The 25,932-nt window shown below is 39.9% G+C and overlaps 1 protein-coding gene across 2 annotated transcripts in view; it reads right to left on the reverse strand.

Moving 5' to 3' along the window:
- The window catches only part of FAM91A1 (family with sequence similarity 91 member A1), a 43,244-nt gene extending 17,933 nt beyond the window's left edge, over positions 1–25,311 (reverse strand). The window contains exons 1-15 of one of the 2 annotated variants that reach the window (XM_045805683.2): positions 24,997–25,311; positions 19,984–20,068; positions 18,725–18,876; positions 17,023–17,080; positions 16,261–16,328; positions 15,585–15,698; positions 13,960–14,050; positions 13,486–13,548; positions 9,290–9,396; positions 8,525–8,563; positions 7,901–8,013; positions 7,354–7,469; positions 6,432–6,544; positions 6,012–6,098; positions 3,573–3,705 (exon numbers count right to left, since the gene is read on the reverse strand). In XM_045805683.2, the coding sequence (XP_045661639.1) occupies positions 3,573–3,705; positions 6,012–6,098; positions 6,432–6,544; positions 7,354–7,469; positions 7,901–8,013; positions 8,525–8,563; positions 9,290–9,396; positions 13,486–13,548; positions 13,960–14,050; positions 15,585–15,698; positions 16,261–16,328; positions 17,023–17,080; positions 18,725–18,876; positions 19,984–20,068; positions 24,997–25,068 (1,411 nt within the window). In that variant the 5' untranslated portion in view covers positions 25,069–25,311. Of the gene's footprint in view, positions 1–3,506; positions 3,706–6,011; positions 6,099–6,431; positions 6,545–7,353; positions 7,470–7,900; positions 8,014–8,524; positions 8,564–9,289; positions 9,397–13,485; positions 13,549–13,959; positions 14,051–15,584; positions 15,699–16,260; positions 16,329–17,022; positions 17,081–18,724; positions 18,877–19,983; positions 20,069–24,996 lie in introns of both variants that reach the window. The other variant, XM_045805682.2, reaches the window with a different exon arrangement.
- Positions 25,312–25,932: the final 621 nt, after the last annotated feature.

A 25,932-nucleotide genomic window follows, 5' to 3' on the forward strand; every position in this document is an offset into this window, starting at 1 on the left:
CCATTCTTAACCCTTTCGGAAAATACCAGTCCTATCTGTTCTCTAAAAAGATAGATAAGGCTGAAAGAAATGTCAGGAGACCAAGTTAGCCCATCTGCTCCTCAAGCAAGAATGAATCAAAAAACATGTGGCCTGCTGAAAGGGCCTAGAAGCACTGAGCACAACTAGCCCCAGGACTTTGGTCTCTAATACCATACTCTAGTAAAAGAAACCAGGCTCCTAGGAGAAAAGGCTGATTCCAAGACTGGGACAGAAGTACAAGAGAAGACTGTTGTGCCAGAAAGTAAAGAACTACTCCAAAAGTAAGAATTTTGTTAAAAGATGGAGGCATGGAACAAGGAAACTGGAGGCAGCGTGAAGAGAATCCTACCGGCAAAACAGGAAACAACCATAGCACATAAATAATTAAGAGAGGGTGATGAATTATTATAAGCCATTGAAAAAAACAGGAATTCATCAGTCCATACTGGGAATATAAAAGAATGCCTAGTCTCAACTGTTACGGGAAGAACTGGAGTTGGAAAAAACGATCACTGTACCACCATCACAGCAAAGAATGGTTCGGGCAGGACCACCACTGGATGCTCCATCTGGGGGGAGATACTGATGAGGAGTCAGGTATGTGCTTGGTCTGAAAGTATCTGCCCACAGATTACTTAGTCGCTGCAGGTGGGGAGAATATTTAACCACATAGTGGAAAAATCAGGAAACACATTAACTGGGTGATGAAAACTACCACCACAATGGGGGACAGATGGAAATCACACACCTCCGGATGTGTCACGCCGTTAGAAGAACAGGACGTTACGTAGGTAATACTCTGGACCTGAGTGCATAACCTGAACCTAACCACAACAAAACATCAGACACACCCAACACGAGAAACTTTCTAGTAAAACCAACAAAAAGGGACAACATTCTGAAAAAATAAGAATGTCATAAAGGACAAAAAAAGGTTACAGATTTGTTTCAGAATAAAGGCGATAAAGGAGACCTGACAATTTAACACAGTATCATATCTTAAACTAGATCCTGCAATTGAGGGGGGAAAATCCTATTAAGGACATTACTGGGTCAGCCGATAAACTGGAATACCAATGGCAGGTTACTGTATCAATATTAAATCACCTGAAGTTGGTGTCAGGGAACAGCCCTATTGTTAAGAAACGTACCCTTAGTAATTTTGCAGAGAAAGACCATGATACGCAACTTACTCCCCAATTCTGGATTAAAAGTAACTATACCATTCTTGTTCTTACAAACTTTTTGTAAATCTACAGTATTTCCAAATAAAGTGTTGATAGTGGAGGAGAGCGAGTCCTACGGACGTCAGGAAGAGCATCTGTTGTGCACAGCCGGCAAACAAGGGGGGGGGGCAGGAGAAGAAGCGGCTGGAAGACAAGTCTGGCTGGAGCCAGATGTGACGTTCATTTCGAAGTAAAATGCCAGTTGAGCAGGTGGCTTAGGAAAAAGAGAGAAGGGAAAAAGCTCTAGAAAGACTAGAGAAAGGGCGCCTGGGTGGCTCAGTAGGTTATGAGTCTGCCTTTGGCTCAGGTCATGATCCCAGGGTCCTGGGATCCAGTCCTGTGTGAGGCTCCCTGCTCAGCGGGGAGTCTGCTTCTCCCTCTGCCCCTCCTCCCACTTGTTCTTGCTCTCACTCTCTTTCTCAAATAAATAAAATCTTAAAAAAAAAAAAAGACTAGAGAAATTTATGCTTGATTATGTATAATAAATCAAGAACAAATTTAATAAAACTGAGAAATCAGAGTCATGAGTGAAAAAGTATCAGATAAAAAAATCTTAGCGAGGAGAGACTAAACCATGAAAGCTCTAACTGGTACCAGAAACAGTCAACTATCAAACCAACCTCAAAAGTTAGAATAATACTTAACTACTTTCATCCAGATAAGGTTTAGGTTTTTCATTTAACTTACTTTTTGGTACTCAGATAATTCATGGTGAAAAACAAAGTTTAGTCCAGACTACTAAGCAACAGATTGTTTATGAATAAAACAATAAAAAGCTTAATGTTCAAGAGAAGATAATGAAACGGATAGAGCAAAAAAAAAATTTTTTTTTCAAGAAACATGGATTTAAGTCCCATCTCTTCCACATAATGACTAAATGGGCAGGAGATTTGACCAAGCTTCAATATCTTTACCTACAAAATGAGTTACACTTGCCCGGTCACTAGCACTAACATTCCTGGATGCGATGATGGGCAGGAAAGGATAGTATGTTTCAATAGGCTATAACAGAGTATTTCAAATATTCTAACACGTTATCTCCCTAAGTCACTAAAACAGTCCCAGTAATTTCAGGATTTCTACATACAAGGACAGCTTCAAGACTGTGCGGCTCATTGCTTAGGTCCCATGACCTATTTGGTAGCCAGGAAATGGTTGCTATTAACAAATGCTTATGAGTAAGTGCTTGGGCCTCTTGGCACTTGGCGACTTCATATTCTCAGTTGTAACTATTTATGAATAATCTCAGAAAGAGCCCGGCATGGAAGCAGCCCCAATTCTGCTGAAGCAGAACCCGGACCCTGACACGCTAAGGCTGCAGAAGCCAGTGGCGAGGAACTGAGTGTGTCCTGCTTCACTCAGCTCAACTACCCAGTGTCTTTGTCCTCACCTCCGCAACCACTTTTGTGAAGTGACAACCGATTCCGTCCTTCAATGTTTAAATTGAGCTGAAAAGAAAGCCAGATGCTGGTGAAAGAAGTAGAATGAAAATGGATATGACTCAGAAACCAGTGGTTCTTGGCCAGAAAAAGAGAACTTTAAAATAAATCAAAGAATAAGTGAAAGTAAAGGTTCTCCTGGTGCGAAGAACTCATGGAGTTCCAAGATGCAGCCCCGTGAATGAGCGAGGACTGGAGCCAAATGTTCTTCCCTGGTGCCCAAGCCATGTCACCTTTTTAAAAACATGCATTCCTCGGTGGCACTGACCTACTCAGGACTGACCATCCGTTCAACCAGTTTGGGGTTGGGGACCCCTCCGCTCCTCCCCATCTACCCCACACCCGAGAGCGCACCCCTGGGCAAGAGCCACATCAGGGTGCATCAGAGATTAAAACGGCCACTGCCTTCTTTTACTCTTTAAAACTTCTCTGTTCTCTTTTTTTGCTTTTTAAAGTAAAATACTTCAGTAAATATTACAACAGTATTTCAATTGGAAGCTCCTTGCTTACTCTTTTTATACAATGGAATCTTCCATTCAGGAAATGGTGTTTCCTAAATCAGCTAAACTTTGCCTTTGTTCACCCCTCAAACTGAGGCCTGTTCTACATGCGATCCAGCCACTTAAGCAAGTTACACTCCGACCGTTTCTGCAGGTACTAAGCAGACTGAGATACTACAAATGTCAGTGGCACGTAAGAAAGGAGACTAAGTAAAAGAAGAGTTGACGAGCAAAGAAATTCACAAAACAAGCCTCTAGTTGCAAATGCAACACGCCGGCTACACAAAATAAATTAGGCGGATTAAAAAGGTGAGCACGACCTGTTTCATTTCTTAGAAAGAAGTTCCATAGAGTCATGTCTTCAAAGTCGAGTACATTCATCATACCATAATTGGGTTGCTCTGGCTGTGCAGTCTGCGCAACTAGATCTTTATTATGACGCAGAAACAGTATTGTGTTTCTCAGAGTAAGTGCGTGATCAAAATATCTCTGTGCTTCTCCTTCACCAGTGCTCTGAACCTAAACCAAGAGAAAATAAATTTTGCAATTCCACTCTCCAACCATTCATCCTAATATATAATAACCACATAGTACAGACATTATCAAGAATCAGTAAACCAAAAATTTGCCCAGGCAATACTGAGACAAATCTTAACCTAAATCTCAGTTGAGTTTCCATTTGAATCCATCTTTGAAGATGACAGAGATTAGCCCGGCAAGTAAAACTAACAATTTTAAGCAACCAAATAATGCTAAATTGTACCATTATATATAAATTCTATCTCCCACATATGATTCAAATTGGGTGCTTAAAAAAAAAAAAAAAAAAGCTAAGATCTATATTCTGCTTCATCCAGAAAAGTACTCCAATCCATGGTCACCAATTATACTTCTAATTCGCATCACCATGTCCACAGTTCTGTATCACTGGCTGCAAGGGACAATGGAGTATGTGATTCAACATAGCTATTTCAACACCACTGAATATACAGCTTAAATTCATTCAAAAGGGATTCACTGAGTCCCTATTATGTGCTAGGTATGACCTGTCTAGGATGTAGGGACAGAACAGAGGACAAAACCCTATGCTCACTGGCCTTACATTTTAACACATGCACTTCTGATAGTAAGTCAGGTACTTTAATATGTAAAAATACATACATCCCAGAAACAACACAGGAAATGGAAGGACAGGTCTACAAGGGAAAATGACTAAATGAGATTGGCATTAACAAATAAGATCAACCAGAGCACTTGGGTAGCTCAGTCAGTTAAGTATCGGCCTTCGGTTCAGGTCATGATCCCAGGGTCCTGGGATGGAGCCCAGCGTCAGGCTCCCTGCTCACCGGGGAGCCTGCTTCTCCCTCTCTCTCTGCCTCTCCCCCTGTTAATGCTCTCTCTCTCTCGCTCACTCTCTATCTCAAATAAAAAAATCTTAAAAAAAAATAAGATCAACCAATTACGCTTAATCAAGATGAGGCTTCTTAAAAAATAGCTAAGAAACTATTTTTAACAACTAAACTTCAGACTAAAAGGCTTTCCCAAGAATGGCTACGTGGCATAAAAGGATATAGATATATAAAGAATAGAGTGACCTTCTAATTCGCTACATGTGATAAAAGACTAGTTAAGGTGAGAAAAATAAAAATCAGGAAAACAGAACTTAAAATATGCTAGAAAATAAAAAGTAATTGGCAAAAGATGATATACAGTATATGAGAAATGGGATTAACAAGATATTAAAAGCACTGAGGGAATAATGGATGTATAAAGGTGAAAATGAAAGAAACCAATTAACAGCAAGGATTATCTCAAATATAATTCTGCACTAGCAAACTAAAAATCCTACAGAAAAGGAGAGAAAAAATGTTATGGTCTTTTTCTTTAAGATATAGGGAAATTAATGGAATCATCAAAAATCCTCTAAGTAGTATATTTAATATACAGAATTCATTGCTAAAGCACAAAAGGTACCAAAATTATTAGTCAAGGAAAAGATTCAGCACACAAACTATTAGCATAAACAGCAGACACCAACAAAAAAACAAAACAAAACAAAAAACCCAGGGAACGGAAAAACCATGAAAGGGCAAAATCGAGATTTACAGCTAAGGACAACTAGGGCTATCTTCATGGACGGAAGAGGTGGCTATGAGCAAATATGGCTGAAGTCTTCAAGATGCTAAAGGGGACAGTGAGAGTGGACATAAATACGGTACCCATGGACACTGCTCCAGATTTAAGACAAGGGAAACAAAAACTTCAAATAAAACTGCTGAAGAGGGGATCTCAAAGAGTCATACCAAAAAAAAAAAAAAATCAAACGCTATTTTAGAAAAATGTAATTTAAAAACTTACACAGACTATTTCTATACCCCATTTCTTTTTAAGATTTTTTTTTTATTTGACACAGAGAGAGAGCTAGGGGGAGAGAGAGCACAAGCAGGGGGAGTGGCAGGCAGAGGCAGAGGGAGAAGCAGGCTCCCTGCTGAGCAGGGAGCCCAATGTGAGGCTCAATCCCAGGGCTCTGGGATCACGACCTGAGCCGAAGGCAGATGCTTAACCCACTGAGCCACCACCCAGGCGCCCCACCACCCCCTTTCATTAAACCAAATCATGCTAAGTGATAGATAAAGTCCATAAACCACCTTGTAATCACAAAATGCGGTCCTCCACTCAATATTTTTAAGCATAAAGGGCTGGTGCGGTATTAAGATGGGGAGTGAGGTAGGAATGAGCAAGAACACATCAAAAATCAACACATTAACATCAAGCAAGAAATGGTATCAAATGCCGACATCCCATAATGAGCAATCCAGATTTACCTTCTCTAGTTCTATAAGAAAGCTGTCCAGAGACTCATCTGAGAGTTTGCCAACTTCAAACATTGTGACCGCATGGCTTTTCAGGTTCTGGCATAAAGAAACAAACAAAAAAACTAAAATGGATCTTAAAACCTTTTACAAGTCTATCATGAATAAGTTCTAATTTTCTCTTTTTATAGGAAACATAACATCTTACATTTCTATTATGCTTTTCAACTTAATGAAAGTTAACGGTGAGTGAGGTGCGAAGCTAACCCTCACGAAAAAGTTCCTACACTCCTCGAAGGAATATAAAACAAAGACGGTTGCATTTTGTGTTTTCGGGAATAAATCCAGTACTTAAAAAAAGGATCTCAAAGCATGAACTATTTGACATCTAATCTTTAAACACTGTCATATTTAAACAAGAATTTGACTTACTGGTGAAAGATTTCCCATCATTAAAAAGGCAGTAAGAGTTGAGTCAAATAGAAAAGCAATACGCTTTGTATGTCCTGTAGATAAACTCAAGCTGCTCACACTGGCTGTGTCGGCTGCGGGGAAACCAAACAAGCCATAACTTAAAATCTAATCAATGAAAATTACTCTTTTCTTACCACTTGGAATGAGAAAGAATTCCATTTCAACTTGATGTATAATAATTAAAAGTACATAACTAAATATAAGCAATTTTATAGTCCTAAGAGGCACCAGTCCTACCTATCTCCAAACAAAGAAAGTTAAAAAGATTTTTTTTAAGTACTTTTGTGGTAAATTTCTTGAAAGCCAATAATAAACCAAGACTAGATAACTGTCAGAATACTAAGACTAGCTAGCCTAACCTCTTCAGACAAGTTACCTGGCTCAGGTAAGAGCCTGCAGTAAGAATAGGAGCTCATGTTGTGCTCCTCTCCCCCCGCCCCCCCACCCCAACATGAAACCATGTGTAGCCTGTTCATGCACTATGCTTTGCCTCCCTCCTTTGTGCTTAGCCCTTGTGAGGCCTTCCCTCACTCACCAGCTGGCAAGCTCTTATTCATTCCTAGCCTAATTATCATCTTCTCCATGAAGGCTTCCCAAACCTCTAGGCAACAAGAGAGCTCCTCCTCTTTGCTCCCCACCAGCACCAAAACACTTCTCACACTGTTGTGGTTTTTGTGATTATATTGCCTTCTCTCTCCCTAGACTCAATGCTCAGAAGGAAGGTACTGTATTCAATGCCTAGCATATGGCTAAGTACTCAAAGACTACATATCAAATGAATGCTATCAAGAGCAAAAAGTCAGGTTCACTCTGTGAGTGTACGTATAGACAAATGGCGTATCTATAAACAGACTCTAAATTAAACTGAGTAACTGCTAACCTGGATCTTCTTGACTATTTGTATCCGTGTCAGTAGCTGATGAAGCTTCTTGTACAGGACTCCTACTTTCCCCACCATCCCATGATAGCAGCATCTTTTGTGGATCTAAAGTACTCCTATTAATGAAGAATACATCCACGTTTTAAAAACCACATAAATTACATCTTATATAAAAAGAGCTGCTGCACTCAGCACTCAAATTATGAATACCCACCCAGTCCAGTCTTACGTTCAAGCCCCCAGTTGAGATGTAGCCCCAAAATGTTCGGCCCACATACAGCAATGGTTCTTAACCAAGACCCACGGAGAGGCCTCAGGGATCGGAGAACTCTTTAAAGCTGTATGTAAAATACCGTATGTACTTTTCTCTGGGGAAAGGGTTCTTGTTTTCATCAGATTCTAAAAACGATTCATCACACAAAAGATTAAAAACCACTAATATACCGGGTTCACCTCAACTGACAGGTTGATAAATAAAATTGTTGTACATAAAACAATGTTTTTTTCAAAAGAAACTCTAATATCTCATGCTGAATAAATGAGTTACTTTAATCTGTTTACGGATGGAACATTCCTCCACGATGAATGAAGCTGATCCAAATTTATTACTTGTCCCTTCTTATGGGCAAAGCCCAATCGGCAATACATTGAAACAGCATTCTGAAAGAATACAAAAGTTAGCATTTAAAATAAGCTAGACATCAGAATATTTGTAGAGAGAAAATATTGTCATAGACTCTGCTTATAGTGATCCTCAAACATTTTTATCCCGTAACTAGAAAAAAACCGTTTCTCAGTAGGCCTGCTCTTCCCCTAAGGTGTTCACAGATACAGAAGAGAGAGCGCTTCCAATCCTCTGGCCTGGCGCTCTCTAGGTCACAGCAGCAGAAGAGGCTGCTTTCGGTGACCTCGTCACTAGACACCGATCAGGCTGCTTCCTGCCTACAGGGGGCGTGAGTGCAGGCATTCCCGGCCTGGGGAGGAACAGTGCTTCAGGGCCCGTACCTTGCCCTCCTCTATCTTTGCAGGTACCGTCCTTTACTGTCCTCACTCCCTTGCACAGCCAGTAAGAATCTCACTGTCTCTATTTCTCAGTAGCTTGTCGAGACAAAAGTCTATAATAAAAGTCATTCGGTATTTATAAATTAAAAGGAGTATAAAAATCACATACCTTAACCAAGGATAAGTCTATTTCAAGGACATTTGCAAGCTAGAAAATAAAACAAAAAAATTATTTACACTCCTCGGATCATCAATATTACACGGTTGTCATAAACAACTGAAACATAATCAGCAAAATTTTAAATTATGAATAATTCAAACACTGAATAAATTTTGAAATCAGAACTTCTTTCTTCCCTATGTCTAAGATGCTTAGAGTAGCATGAATCCATATAGCAACCATAAACGATGGAAGATTCTTTGCTCTTTAATTTAGTCTCGTTTAAAATAAGAAAATAATTATATCAATCGTCTACAATCCTTTTACCAAGAAATCATATAAAGTTATTTACCAAATTATGTTATTTACTAAAAAAAAAGTTACTATGTATATACAGAAAGTAACTTAAGAATCCTGACTCAAGGGGTGCTTGGGTGGCTCAGTCGTTAAGCGTCTGCCATCAGCTCAGGTCATGATCCCAGAGTCCTGGGATCAAGCCCTGCATCGGGCTCCCTGCTCAGCGGGAAGCCAGCTTCTCCCTCTCCCTCTCCCACTCCCACTGCTTGTGTTCCCTCTCTCGCTGTCTCTCTGTCAAATAAATAAATAAAATCTTAAAAAAAAAATCCTAACTTAAGTGCATTAATGGTCTATGATCTACCCATGTATAGATTCTGAAAACATTTTAACTTTATCATTAATAACTTTATCTACTTTACACAAACTTATTTTATAATCCTGAGGTGAAGTTCACTCATAAGACATTGTCATACTTACCTCTGCGACATTAGTATGCTCATCTATTGAAACAAATATCTTATAGAGTAGAGTTTCAAAATAATCACCTTGCACCCGATTCATTACAAAACCTTCAAGAGGAGGAACTAAAACAAAATAGACTTTTATCAGTGATACAATTTTATAAAACAAAAATGCATAATCCAAATACCTATTCAAAAAGGGACTAAATTCAGCTTTTGATTTATTTTATCCACTCCACAGCAAGTTTTCTAAAAGCCCCAAAGTTAAGGCCTATAACCCCGTCTACATAGAGGACTCTGATAACAGAGCACGAACCCTACAAGAGTAATCCCAGGGAACTCTCAGCATTACTGAGACAGAGGAAGTGCTGGAGGGCATGAACTGGGTAGCAAGGCAAGGGGACCGGGGCTGCTTCCAAATGGGGTGTGTTTTAATGCCTCACAGACAGCAGGGGTGACTGGGGAAAGCAGAAAAGCAAAGGACAGAGAACGGCTGTGCCAAACAAAGACCAGGTGGACAGGGAGTACTGACTGCCCTTCTCCCATCATTCCCAATCCATCCTGAGAAGAGAGGAAATTCACCTGCATGACCGCCACTTTTACCAGCAATCACTAGGATCATATGCTCTGTGGGGCTTTCTAGTCTGTGTCCTCCTCAGTGGCCTCAGCGGGAAGAAGGGCAAGACCTTCTTCAGCTAAGGAGGCAGCGCAGTGGGGGCTGTGCACCCGAAGGTGTATTCATACTCATTTCTCTCCATCTCTTTGGTCCACGCACTCTAAACCAATTTACTAGAGCACTCTGCCCAGCGGATAATGAAGAGGCACTATGCCTTCCTTTACCATCTCCCTGTGCACGTTTCCCTTGAAAATATCCTGGCAAGGAAGAGTGCCTAGGCCATCAAAGGATTTGAGTATCCCCATGTCCCCTGACCCTAATACCATCTAATTGCACCCAAAACCTAAGTTATTCCTAACAAAGAGAAATCAGAGAAAACTGAAGTGGTTGAAATGAAGACACCATGAAAAATCACAATGTACATTTCAGGACAGATTATTTACTTTCCAGATCTGGCTCGTGTCACTTTCTAATTTAGTGTTACCTCTAGTTCTAGTCATCCAAGTACTTTTAAGGATCATAGGTTTCTCTTCAGAAATATTTTAGAAACCCCATTATTTGATATCATTAATTCTTTCCCTACACTATCAATTGTGTGAATAACTGCAAACGTTTACTGAGCACATACTAAGTGCCAGACTACTGCCAGGTGCTTTACATACACAATTTCATCTAATCCTCTTAACCTCATGAGATGTTCAACACTATACCCCCATATTTTAGAGAAGAAAAACCAAGACACTTAAGAGGTTATAAATATACACAAAAAAAAGAATGACATAACTCTACGTGAAGAGATACCGAGGAGTCTCCAATACACATTAAGTTAAAAAAACAAAGTACGAACTACAACACACCGTCTGTGTAAAACTAAAACCACACAAAAAAGGATACATACATATACGTTTATGTGCTTAGCATACTTCTGGAAAGATAAACTAGAAACCTAACAGTGGCCCCTGAGATAGAAACTGGGTGGCCAGACACAGGGGTCAGAGGCAGATGTTTTTATACTCTTTTATAAATTTAGAATTTTATATCCTAACTATTGCCTTCTCAAAAATATGTTTAAAAAAAAAACCAAGCTCACATATATAGGAAACAGACTGGTGGTTGCCAGAAGTGGGAGGTGGGTGAAATGGGTAAAAGGAGTAAAAAGGTATAAACATCCAATTATAAGATAAATAAGTCCTGGGGATGCAACTTACAGCACAGCAACTATAGTTAATAATTCCACAGGGCATATTTGAAAGTGGCTAAAAGAGCAGATCTTAAAAGTTCTCATCACAAGAAAAAAATTTTCTGTGAACTCTGTGTGGCGATGGATGTTAACTAGACTTGTTGTGGTGCTCATTTCACAATACATACAATCATCAACAGTACAGTGTATATCTGAAACCAACACAGCAGATATCCATTATAACAATAAAAAATGACAGAATAAAAATTTTAAACATGTCATTTTATAAAAATAAATAAATACAATGAAAAAAATACCTGGAAATAGCCAAGAAAGTGGTTTAAAAAAAAAAAAAACTCACAAGGAAGGCCTGGCCATAACTAATATCAAAGGTTACTTTAAGTCACTGTAATGAAACAATACAGTATAAAAATAAAAATAAATCAGTGAAGAAAAAAGGATATCAGAATTAGATCCAATGGAGAGGGGAATTCAATGTATGACAAAAGTTACGCTTAATTTCAGTGGTCATGAGTTATTGAAAAAACAGTCCTAGCATTTATCCAAATGTTACTGGTTTTCCACACAGAAGAAAACCAAGTTGGGCCCCTATTTCACATCAAATACAAAAATAAGTTCCTGTTACAGGTTTAGATTTGTATGACAAAAGTTTTTAAGAATTTTTAGACTATTTTTATATGTATCCTAGAAGTATCCTATTGAGGTGTAACAGAAATCTAGAAACTATGAATGAAAGGGGAGACATAAACTGAGCAAGTACACAGTTTGAGGCATGATGGACTAAATATGTTTTAACAACAGACCCCTTCGTGACCATTCTCTTCGAAGTATTTCTCTCCCCCGATTTCTTTGTTTCACCATCATAGTGCTTGTTTTGTTGAAACATAGCTGAAATGCTTTCTCTGAAATCAACTTCAGGTAGTCTTTTGTGCTAAATTTGATGGCTTCCATGTTGTCAAACTGCTTTTCTTTCACGGGTTATTCCACACTGGGGAACATCCCATGTTCCATGGTGACAAGGAGGGTACCTTCAGCACTTGTAAGAGCATGAGTCTGTCTGTACCACCAAAAATTGCTAAAAGCTAAGACGAGCCTGGCAGAACACATCTCTGTAATGGAGTAGCCATCCACTTGGCCCTTCTCTGACCACACCTTTCAGATGCACTTAGTGCTAATGTGAGGCAATGTTCAACCACTCAGTCAACAGGGACTGAAATGAACTAATCAAAAACCAATCTTTTTAGGTGATTCTCACATGAGTCAACATCAGTTTATCGATGAGAGTAAAGACTAGAATAATGCATAATGCATTCCTATTTTCCCACAGTGACAGGAAACCACTACCAGCCCTGTCCTGCAGAAATCAATTCCTTGTCAAAACCTTTCCAATTGTACAACTAGTATTTTATTTGTTTTAGCAGCAATTACACAAACCAGAATTAGTATTTCATTACTTTTTGGCTGTCTTTCCAAACTTAAAATAGAATTCATGTATGCACATGGTTCAAAATCCATTATTAAAGGTCACAAATAAAGGTCAGAACACACTACAGAATGATAACCTGTTAGGATTCAACACTGATATGAGAGAGTATTTTTGTCATAAGCCGCTACCATCACTCAATAGTTAATAGCAAAGTCATGCCCTAGAAATTTTTGCCATTTTATATTTGATTACACAAATATTTAATATCTTAGTTTGATAAACGATACCAACAAGCAAGAACAACAGCTGAAAGATGCTGGGAAACATACTTGCAACACATAACCTAAATATAGTAAGTGCTTCTAAAAATTGGTAAGAAACCCAACCTAGAGAAGAAAAGCTCCACTGTGTTCAAGGATGTTAACCACATCACTACGATAGCAAAAAAACTATAAGCAACCTAAATAACCAGCAACAGGGGAATGTTTTAATAAATTAATACATCCACAAGGAAATACACAAAGGCTTTAATATCAATTCAACTTGGGAATGGGTGAAGAAGGAAGGGAGGAGTAGAAAAAGACAAAAAAGACAATAGTGACACGAAAATATAAGACAGGCAGGAGGAGTGAAAATATCACAGGTGACAGGACTGAACATCTGTAAAACCAAAGACAAAAAGAACAAAAATCTATAAAATCACTGAGTTGATTCGGGACGTGAGAAATTTATTTCAGACTTCCAGGATTTTAACATTGCGTGTAAAACAATGCAAAGGTAAGAATAAGGAATCTAAGTAAAACACACTGCAATGTCTTACAACATAACACAGGAGAAATGTCTTTCTTGAAAAAATTCTAATATCATAGATCTTAGAATGATATGTGTCTAATTTATTAGGGTGATACATGCAATGCCCAGCACCTAATAATCACTCAAAATCAGTGGAAAATATAAGCAAATACTCACCTGCTATACAACTGTCATCAGATATTGGTACATCCAGATAAATAAATCCTTTGTTATATAAGCCTACAGAAGCAAACGTACTTGTTTTAGATGGAATACTAAACAACAGTAAATTTAAAACAAACCAAAACAGATTCCCGATTTTCTATAAAGATTTTTACAACTGAATACTAGGTGAAGGAGGAAAAAAAAGTAAACAGATGAGGGAAAGAATACAAGTTTTCAAATCTATTTCCTTCATATGCTCAGAACTACAAAAATTTCCTTAGGACTCATTTGTAGAAGTTTCTAGTGTATGTGAATAACTGAGTAACAGCCACACTGGGAAACAATGGACTAAAGTCACAGTTCAAACAATAACATGCCTTTGGAAACAGTACTATGTGTACCTAATTGATAAAAATTGTTATTAATTGCTGAAGGTTTAAAGCAAGTTTTTACATTGACAAAAGACCGTTTCTACTAACCACTTACTATGTACTACATTGTAATCTAGTGATCCGGAGAGCTGAGGGCCCGCATCGATGATCTTATCAATAGCGCATTTCTCAGGCAAAGTGCATATCTAAGGAAAGCAAAGTATTTTCAGTTAAGTTCTACCCAAATTAATTCATTAGTCTCCTGAAATCTCCATGTTTAAATCAATGATTATTATGATTATTACATATGATTATATATTATTACATTTTATATTGTATATTATACATGATTATTATGTCATTAGCTAAATGTACCACATATTTTTTTCTTTTATCACCCTAGAATTCAAAGGAAAAAGCTACATACATAACCGCCAATTAAGGTGCCATAACATGCTACCACCAGAATGGAGGACAAAGTAATTATAAGTGCCAATACGTGCTGTTAAGTACTAAGTGTCACCTAATAAATACCAATACTTAATCATCTACTTTGAATGGGAATCAGATCCATTTGCTGACGCAGAATCTCTCAGATCAGAAGTTTATCCAGACTCCACACGGGTATTATCAGTGACAGGAAGTTCACGATCTTGTGACACAGTCTGACAGCTCTGCTGGGAAGTTCCTACACTGAAGCAAAATTTCTAAGCCTTCCGCTCATGGGATTTAATTCGTCTTCTGAAGTAAAATAAAATGCAAACTAAAAAAAAAAGTCCCCACGCTCGCTCTCATGCCTTCAACCACACAGAGACGTGAGCTGGTCCCGAGGCCCTCTGGTCCGCTGCCCCGCCCCTTCTCCTCTAAACTGGCATCTCTTCTACCATGCGTAGGCTTCTGTCCAATGTGTCAGACCACAGGGAACAGCACTTCCCTCGATCCTGGCCCTCGCCCCCACCACAGCACCTCGCTTTTCAGTACAGCAAGCACTTCAGCAGAGCGACGAACAGCACAACTCCCACAGCAAACTGCCTGAGGTAAAATCCGGCACCTTCCCCACCACTGTCACTCGAACCACGCCTTCATTTCTCTGTGCTCACCTTCCTCATGTGAAAGGGGATATAAGTAACACACCCCGGGGCAGTTATGAGAATCAAAGGAGGCGATATAAAAAGTGTGGGAAGAGAGCCTGGGCCATCCAGCGCGCAGCAGGCGCTCAAGAAGCGCCGGCCAGGATCAGGGCTGCCAGAGGCAGCATCACATCACTTGAGATGAAACCTCTGCCTAGTGGAAGTCCCCAGAGTACTGCACATGAACCAAGTCAAGTCTCCCTATTATTTTATTTTTAAAGATTTACTTATTTGAGAGAGACAGAACGCGCGTGCTCGCACACGCAACCGGGGAGTGGGGCAAATGGAGAGGGAGAGAGAATCTCAAGCAGACTCTCTGCTGAGCGTGGAGCCTGATGTGGGACTCGATCTCACGACCCTGAGCCAAAATCAAGTCAGACGCATAACTGATTGAGCCACCCAGGCGCCCCTCCCTCATTATTAAAGAGTATCTTTGAAACCCACCAATATTCTAGCCTACTACGGTCATTTAAAATTTTGAACTTATGCTTAATTTTCTTCAGGAAAACCAAACAGTGTTACGCTTTAGAAAAATGACAAAACTAGAATTAAAAGTTATAAGCTAATTTGAAAAATAAAAATCCAATGTTTAATTTCTAAAGGTATCTACCTTTATGTCATCTTCTGTGATATATCCAGCCTGCACCACCCACCACGCCTCTATGGCAATCTCCACCGGCTTCACTGGTAGAAGATCACGAGCTGTTTTCCTTCTGAAAAACTTCTGCAATTGTACAAACATTTGAGAATTTGCAATCAGCCTGAAATCACTACTTTTTTTTTTTTATTGATCATAGTATAAGACTGTTTCTCGCTGGCTAAATAAATCTTTCTAAATTCTCCTGCCTTCAAATCTGAAGAATTTTAGATATACTGAATAGAGAAAAGTCATTCTTCAATTATTCCAAAGTAAATTACTTCAAAACACTAATCATCAAGTCTGGATCTAAATCCAGAAACTCAAAGGAAATTTAGGAGGTAAAAATGAATTTGGAGAATGTGTCCTTATTTCACCCATCAAGTGAATGCTGGGAGTGGAATGAGCAAGTAAAAAGACCAGCAGAGCAAAGTTAATTTTTAAAAATAAATGTTTTATTCCCTAAATATTTTAATTCGATAATCGTATAAGCATAACCTAGAGAATATGGAGGAGTTGTTCAGGTATTATTTTTGTGTGAAGCATATTTTGCTTGATCAAAGAAATTTCATTATTTCTACCACTTAAAACAATCAGAACGTGTGATAACAGGGAAGAAACAAGAAAGGAAGGGAAACAACTAACTTACTTTTGATGACCGACACTGATTCATCAGGTCAATGTACTGGTTTCTTCCTATGCCAAGAAGTCTTAGACCTGAAAGAAAGAGCCTTTCCTTTAAAAACATTTAATGTATCTTAAAATATCAGTACACCCAGGTCTTTTAGGAAAAAACCCTTGGCTTTTGTTCATCTTTTGATGACTGATTAACAATCAATATCAAATTAAAAGGAATTCTTCAAATGAAATATAAAAGAAAACCAAACTGGGAAAGATGAACTCAAGCTGACACCTCTGACAATGTCACATGGAAAAATCTTTAAAAAGCAGAAACGCTCCCAATATCAGGAAGTCGAAGTGTACTTCTCAGCAAAAGTTTGTCCTTACACAAGAAAACAGTGTCACATGTCAAATACATACTTCCTTAAAATAAGCATAATAAAGCAAATTATTTTAGTAACAACTGTGCATCACGCTGCAAAACCATCGTGTACAAATTTTCTTCCTTGGTACATAACACAGCCCAAGTATCAGAAAGAACTTCAGTTTCTAGAAATATATAGACTAGTCTCATTTTCCTCATTCTACCCTCCAAAATATTCCTCCCTTAAACATTTAGACTAAACCTTATACTTGACTTGCATCAACTGATAAAATTCCTACGAACAGTGTTGCTTGCTGTTCCCATGCTTCAGGTGTTTTAGGTTAAAAACACACGACAAGACAGACAACAGCATGCATGCACAAAGACAGACTCTAATCGTTACCTTCAGCATAATTAAATACTTACAGTCAGCAGCAGTAAAATTGGGCAACGAATCATAACTTTTCTCACTGTTCATGATGTCCTTTCAAAAAGAAAACAATTAAAAATTCTAAATGCAAAATGCCCTGAGATAAAAACATGTGAATAAGTATGTATTACGATAGCCAAACAGAATAATACTTACTGGCCAAAGCGCGGAGATTAGAGTGTGCAACCCGAAGCATGCATGCCACACTGTGGTACTTGCTACGTGGTCCCGACCCAGTAACTGAACATCAGACCTTCAGGTCTGGGTTTCTCACAGCACGCTCTGTGAGTCCCAAACATCTGCCCTGCAACTTCTGCCCTGTGGAAGCTATGCAAGGAATCCCTCTTTCAGAGCTCCTGGTTCCTGCCTCCCCACACCTCATGCCTGATCCTAGACTCATGCCCTGCAAGAGCAGGCACCCTGTGTCCTGGTTCCATCAACATGCAGCTGAGACGCGCACTACCAACAAAGATTGTAACCACTTAGTCCTCTCTGCTCCTGTGAGACCCAACCAGCAGCAGAGTGAAACTCAGTATCCAGCTTCTTCCAGTCCCCATCTGTTTCTCCAATAATAAACCAACTGTTTACTGTGGGGATAGGGCCCATTTTCAACCCAGGAGCTACACCCAGTGGTATAAGAACAGAAACCAGACAGACGCAAGCACATGGACATAACTGAAAGCTGGTAAAGGGGAAAAACCTCCCCCTATTTTCTCTCCTAAACCTTGTGGTCAATACCAGTAAAATAATCAGAGAGACAGCCACAATTACTCTCCTTACTGATGAGCTGTCGCCTGCATTCTGCTATCCTGGTTCTAGGGAAAAGGGACTGACAGAAACCAGAGCTGTCAGGCCTCAAGCTTTATACGAATATTTCCTCCCAAACAGGGACACAGAGACGCAGGAGACGCAGGACAGTGTAAGTGCCCATGAAGAAGGGGCTCGGGGGGAAAAGCAGAGGGTGCTCTTGCAAAGGAAGCCACATCAGAAAGTGACCTTGCTGTTCCTGCATGTTCCCAACTCCTTCAGTTCTAGGCTTCCCCCTGCTCTGGAAGCAGCTAGTGGGCCCAAGACTGTAGCACTCAGATAAAATTAAGTAGCAACTGAACACTAGATAAATGCTGCCAATCTTTACATACAGCTCACTTAAAAATAATATATTTAAAGTTACCGATACAGGCCTAAAAACTGCCTTTGGAAAAACGCTAACACCTGGAACTTAATAAAAATGGCAAGAAATTAGCAGCCAGGACCACAAAAATATTTCTCTTTTTCTGGCACATGTACTGCACGTTGGGTTTACAATCATTAATTCTTTATCTAGTCAGAGAGGAGTTAAACATATTATTTCTCTGAACTCCATGTTCAGTTCTGTCACCCACATTTTCAACCTTAATCATGCGTTGAAAGCAGTTGGTTTTACAGACTCTGCTAACATGAAGACTAATGCTACAACAGCACAGAGGGTCAACAGTGCCCCCAACAGCAGGTACCTTTCCACTGTGAAAGCCCGGACAACAACTACTTGTACAGTGTGGATGACACAGTTAGCTTGTAACCAACACTCCTTTTCCACTGTAAACTCAGAAACAATGCCCACTGGGGCTGAGAAGGGCACAGCCGGTCATTATTGGCACCATCATTGACGACATGTAGTCCCGTCCCATTCCTACTGGCCCACGTACACCGTAAACTCACCTCCATGATCCCAGTATAATAGGAAAACGGTGTTATCCTCAGGCCCTTCACCATGATATCTGACAGATGGTAAGGGTACAGCATGAGATGATCACGGCTGTACTTCAGTAGTTCCTCATAGTATTTGCGTTCATCCTTCTTGACATGTTTAACTGGGGAAAGAGGAATTTTCCATTGTCAGGTGTCTTACAGTTACATATAATTATAAATGCAATAAGAACTACTTCACAAACCAACAGTACCTGAAAATAAAAGCATAGTAGTTGGAAAAGAGCAAATGAAATGATCTAAGTTGGAACAAAGAAAGCAATTATGCCACAAAAAACAGGCTTCCGAGTATACAAGCGGAATCTGTAACAGGACAGATAGTAGAGAAAGAATTCTTACTACATCAGAAAGCCAAGGAAGCAATCACGGAATGTCCTCTCCAAAAGATGCAAAACACAAGCCAGAATTCATCAAATTCTTTACTATACTACAAGAGAGTGAAACTGAATCAAGTCTATTTCAAAAAATTACTTCATTGTTTTTGTTTTTTAAATGTAAAAAGACGTCTGACTCCCATGAAATACATTTAAATAAAAAAGCTGTCTCTGAACCACTGTGCTTAAACTGAGAATAACACATGGAAGGGAAGACTGCAGCAGGGCAATGGAACTGACTAATTCAGTCATCTCACAAATAAAAAAGCAAACATTTAAAGAGAGAGTTAATTAAACTTCTAGATTGGATTGCTTGCTATTGCTCTTTGTAAAGATACATATCTTTCAGTAAAGGACATTTTTAACTTTTAAAAGAAAAAAGAAAGAAAATTAAAAAAAAACAAAGAACCAACTATGCTTAAAATTCGTTCTAGTTATTACAGAGTTTTCATTAAATTTATATTTGGAAAATTTATGGAAAAAAACCTACAAAATCCAAAATCAAAAACTATTAAGAACTAATGTACTTCTTCTCTTCTGGCTTATTTTCTCACTTAAAGTGAGAAAAGTACATATGAATTGAGATTAATATTCTATAGGTAAAATGAATTTACAAATGATACTTTAAAAAAATAATCTGAATCAGATTTAGAAAGAAACATCTAGTTGCTAATACAAACTGTTGTTAGGTGGGATGGGTCAGTACGGAGCTTCCTAAATGTCTATACGGTATAATTTCAGTACTATGAAATATGGATTGAAAAGACAGGATACATTGATGAAAATGGTAAACACCAATAGTCATTTCCACCTTGATGTAAAAATGCGTCTACTTACCTAAGTTGTTTCTATATCGTAACTGATTGCGGATACTGTACAGGACAACCTGCTTTTCATATTCTCTCTGTGAATTTCCAAGACTCTAAAAAAAAAAAAATTCAAATAGTTTTAAAAATAGCTTCTGAACTAAACAACAGTACTTTTCCAGCATACAGTTTCAAAACCATGCCCCCTAATTTTATCCTAATACCTCTAATTTCCAAAACAAAGAGCGTTTTCTTAAATGTTATTATACTAATTTTCATGCTATAAGACGGAGCAAAAACTCAATGTGTTTATTTTCAGTTTGCCTTTCTGAAAGGACTTACTGAAATTTCCTAAAGTACTTAATTATCAAATAAAAGAGCAGTCCGAGAGCACAACTTCATTAAGTCAACAAAAAACTAAGTTCTACTTAAAAAGATTTCTTTCTTGACTGCTCCTAATTTGTGTGTGTTGAATGAATGGATGAATGGATGGACGGATGAATGGATGGTTTCCGGCACCTACATATCTTTTTTAATTTAAGAGTGGCAACTAAAGACAGATCCTTGTCTGCTAATTATTTACATTTGAGGGCTTTGATTATTAAAAATTAACATTTCTGGAGAAAGTACATTTCAAATGTACCTCTAAATGATAAGATGACTTTCTTCTTTTTTTAAAGATTTATTTATTTGAGAGAGAGCACGCACATACATGCAAGTGTGGAGAGGAGCAGAGAGAAAGGGGCTGAGAGAGAATCTCAAGTGGACTCCCCGCTGAGCACAGAGCCTGATGCAGGACTCAATCTCAGGACCCTGAGATGACGTGAGTGGAAATCAAGAGTCGGACGCTTAATCAACTGAGCCACCCAGGTGCCCCCACAGATGCCTTCTTAAAAACATCATCTCCTTATGGTTTTGTTAAAAAACATCTAGACAATTTTAGAATTCTGGTACATTTTTTAATAAGCAAAAATATCTCTAGCCGTGCTTTGGTGTTTTAAGTTCAAAACTGGGCTCTCATAAAAGCAAAGAATAAGTATGTCTGATTACAGTCAACATTATAGTCAATGTTCAACCATAAACTGAATTTAACATGACTGCTCTCCCCCTTCTAATTATTAGGTATGGTCTTTCCAACATGCTGTAATATAAAATTAGACATCTCAGAAACCAATGGCAGAAAGATCAGAGGATTCAGTTATTATACTTCCTACTCACAGCTCTGAAAGCCAAGGTAAATGTTCATACACATACTTTCAAAAAGGCAATCTTCACAAGACAGGTTAGACTCACATATGAATAAACTGGAACATAACTGGACCACCGGTGGAATGTATATTAACAAAAAAGTGATGATGTGAGAAAACAAAAATCTTTCCTCCTGCATCTAAATCCATTAGTTTGTCATAGGTTAAACGGTGACCCACACTACCACCAGAATATACGTGCTTCTATTTTTTTCATCCATTTTAACATTTCCAGTGGTTAAGAGCAAAGTTCATCATAGAGAAACTACCCTACATCCTCTATGCAGCACCAGAGCCTGGGTCAGTAACCAAGATGTTGAGAGGAGTTACAATACTGGGCTTGCTTCACACTCGTAAAGGGTTTTCTCAAGCTTTGCTGCCAGAGAAGTCTCTTTCTCAAGGAACACGAAACACACATGCACACAGAGCACACAATTCGGCTAGAACCTGAGCAACTTGCACACTACAGGTTGTGCTCTTCTGTTTTAAAATAAATCTCTTCATTTATCCCAACTTACAACCATGTTCTCCCTTTCTAACCTCATTCCTGGGAATTCCAGAACAAAAAGCGTAATCAAGCCACTCATAGAAAATGTAAGGGCCTATTATTTGTAAGCTAGTTAGAGAATACAATGTTTAAACATCTAAGCCTTCGTGCCAGGAATTAAGGAACGACTGACCCTGATCAATCAATACATATGTGTTCCCACAAATACCTAAAAACTGCATTAGAAGTTGATTTTGTTCTTCACTACCCATATACGTAAAATAGAATTGCTTGTTCACAAAGATTCTTTGGCTTCTCTCCCACTCCCACCCCAAATTTCCCACCATTCACATTGCGAAACACCGTTCCCACTACAGGAGGCAAACTAAAAGAAGGTTCATTTTACTCTGAGACGTGCTGACCCTGCAGAAATAGTGCCCAGGTCCGACAAATGAAGCAGAGCTGCACAGAGAAGGCACTGTAACAGATGCCAGAGAGACACACGCACTGGCCGTGAAACACCCACTGTGCATCAGATTATGCTGACAGCAGAAAGAACGTTTTTCTAAAGACTTTGCTCCTACAAACCCCAATCGCACCCCCCTCCCACAAAAAGGATACACACAACTTTTATTGATCTTTCTTAGATGATACAGAACCTCATCATAAGACTTTCCTTAAAATAAAATAACTATGAATTGTTCCTGAATAATGAATACAAGAAGATACTGATGAACTACAGAAAAACCCTGAAATAATGGCCTTATCTACAACTTTTAATGTATTTTTTAAAGTCTTGCATAGCCCATATCACATAAAAACAGTTCATCTCATCCACATAAAAAGCTACTGGCTTTACATACATTTTGTAAAAATCTGAAATCCCCTTCTTCCCGCTTGACATACACTTTAAAAAAAAATCTGAAATCACCTTCCCCCAGCTTTCAGAAGTGGGAAGTGAGTCATTTCCAAATTAAAGTCATCAATGCTTACTGGAAACTCTATCAAAGTCTTTAGTATCTATAATGGCAAAAAACAAATTCTTTCCATACAAGGACTATTCCCCACTTTTAAAATGACTGAGCTTTAGGTCCTGGAAAAATATCACTGACTGATACCATCACTCATTCGCTCCAAAAATATTTACTAAAAGCCAACCATGTGACAGGTGCTCAAAATACAAAAGCAAAACCAGTAATGTAAGCAGCAAATGCAACACAGTGGGTAAGTGCTATGGGTGAGAAACACAGTGCTGCGGAGGTCAACTTCTCCAGATGTAGAAGGTCAGGGGAACCTTCCTGGAGGAGTTCTGACATTCAAGAAGCTATCAGTGATCTACTGGAGACAGTACAGGATTGAACTGGCCTTTTCGAAATCTCACCCCAGTGTAGTGTGAGGAATGAATGTGAGGGAGTCCTACACTGAGGAAGAGAGACCAGATAGAAAGCTGATGTAGCAATTCAAGGTGGAGCTTGACCTAGGCGAACAGTAGCAAGGCTAGATAAGTCCAAGGAACTAACTTGTCCAGATGGGATTTCCAACACCTTCTGCAAGTGGAAGCTTATCCTAAGCTATAACAGCTATTCTTTTAAGTGATCTTACCAAAACAAATTTTAATTTAATGTCACATTTCTACCTAATTATAATACTGATCTCTTATTATTTTTAATAGTCATGACTAAGTATTAGATATGCTTTTGCCAATACTAATTGAGATCAATTATTCATGCTGAACATAATTGAATCATCCATCTTTCTTCCATTATGCTACATTTATTTTTGTGAAAAGAAAAGTAGAGAAAAGATGGAAACAAAGAGAAGGAACTGTTGGTTCTTCCAGTTGTCTTCGAATACACCACAAAATCTTAAACAAAAGCACCGAAGCCCTCATTCAAGCTTAACAAGAGAAACTTACTCTTTCAAGTTTAGAGCTTTGTTCTTCCAAGTCAAGATAAATGCCACATGGGCAGCCACTGACAACCAAGAATTCTTAGTTCCTTTATCTTTCTACTTTCTTGTTTGTTGGGTATCTTATGGTGAAAGCACTTTCCCTGCCATGTGATGCCTCGCCAGAACCTTAAATTATTCTTTTCCCAGTACTACGCTCCCATGCTGAGTGAGGAACAAAGTAATAATCCTACACCATCACCACCACCATCCCAAACTTTCCAAATGTAACAGGCCAGCACCAACAGAAAACAGAATTTCACTCTCAACCACATAGAAGGGGAGGAACTTGAAGGTCAATCTATGGCCAGGGAAACAGCGCCTTATATGCTGCATGTATCACTACCTTCGTAAGATTCAACACCACCTGCCATATTTGGTACTAGTTCATTTATTTGTTTATTGTCTTTCTTTACTAAAATGTAAGCTCCATGAAGGCAGGGTCGATCTTGTTGACTGGTGCCAACTACTCGCACCTAGAACAAGGCACAGCATGCACGTGTTCACTTAATATTGGTTGAGCAACTGAGTAAAAATGACACTCAAGCAATTGAGAGTTAACTCTCAAAACAACAACAACGACAACAAACCTCCTGTCACTCTCTTGCTGAAACATCTCTAGGAAACCTATCCTGTCTAGAGGATACAGTCCAACAAACAAAACAATCAAAGTAGGAAAACCCCTTCAAAATCTGGCCCTGCCTGCTTTTCCAGTCTTATCTGCTACCAACCACCCTCGGCTCACTCACAAAACCCCACCTCTAAACACCAATATACCCACATCTCCACCACCCGTGATACTAAGTTGCTAGCTACTCTCAACACGCTCTTTCACTTGTCCAAGCCCTTAAAATAACTTTCCTTCTCCCCGGAAAATCTTACTCCCTCTTATCGCTCATTCGTCCTTTAAGGCCCAATTTCAATGCCTCCTCCACACGGGCTCCAGACACTCCGTGGACAATTTCTTACTCCTCTGTGTGCCCACATATACTACAATGCAAGTACGTATGAGCGGCTATCATCCTGTAACGTATTCAATTGTTCCTCGTCTATTCCCCACCATCCTGAAGTTCTGGAGGTCAAGGGCCGCGTTAAATAGGTTTCGCAAGCGCCTAACCCAGTGCCTGGTTTAAACTAGGCTACGGGCAAAGGTGCCAGGCGAGTCCACCCCATTTAGCAACGGCCCCATCCTGCCCCTGTGGCCCCAGAGCCGTCCCCTCCGAATCCCTGACCTGCGGGACGATTTCCCCAGAACCAAGGCGGGGGAAGGGCGGGAGTGAGCCGCGAGGGGTAGCCCCGGCCCCGCCGGCAAGGCGAGCAGGTGACGGCAGGGCGGGGCCCCGACCCCAGGTTCCCGCCGTACCTGCCTCACGTTAGCCGGCAACTTGGTCCAGGGGTAGTTGTGCCGGATGTGGAACTCCACGTCTATGTTCATGATGCCGGGAGCCCGGCCGGCAGCCGCCGTGACCGCAGCTGGAACGACGCCTCCCGCTTGCCCGCCCTCGGCCTATCGGGGAGCCCGCGGGAGGCCCCGCGCCTCACACTGCGGAGGGCCGGGGCTGCCCCATGGCCAGGGCTCCCGACAGCTCCGCGCTGCCGGGCCACGGGGCACAGGAGCAGCGGAGATCCTGGCAGGAGCGCCTCTGCAGCTCCAAGTTTCTTCCTAGTTTCTGCCCGCCGGAAATGGCTTTGGGCTCGCGTCACTTCCGCCCTCCGGCGCGAGCCTGGAGGGGCGGGGCCCCGACTGGCCTCCTACCCCGCCCCCAGAGTGTAGGGGGCGGGGCAAGAAGATGGTGAGGCTAAGCGCTGGGTAACCGCCCCGTGCCCACGTGTTTGGCTCCTGCTGTCAGTCTCTGCATGCATTAAGATAAATTCCTGGGTCTGCATCGCCATTGTTGGATGTCCCGTTTTCTCCAGTTTCAGGCACTGGAGTAAGTTGTCTAAGATTGATGGGCTTGGGGAGGAAGTCATAGCTGGCTGCAAATAGAAGAGCAATGAGCCTCCCCACGAAGCCAACCCTGAAGAAGCTCTCCAGTCAGTGAGGTTGGGGAAACTGGACAGCTACAAGCAAAAGAATGAAAGTGGACCACTATCTTACACCGTACACAAAAATAAATTCAAAATTGATTAAAGACTGTAACACCTGAAACCAAAAATGCCTAGGGGGAAATATAGGCAGTAAGGTGTTTGACATCAGTCTTAGCAGAATTTTTTTGGACCAGTCAGGCTAAAATAAATAAATGGGATTACATAAAAAAAAAAAAAAAAAACGCTTCTGCACAGCAAAGGAAACAAAAAC

This window comes from Ursus americanus, chromosome 9 (assembly GCF_024610735.1).
Source record: "Ursus americanus isolate L20-20 chromosome 9, mUrsAme1.1.p, whole genome shotgun sequence".
Taxonomy (NCBI): domain Eukaryota; kingdom Metazoa; phylum Chordata; class Mammalia; order Carnivora; family Ursidae; genus Ursus; species Ursus americanus.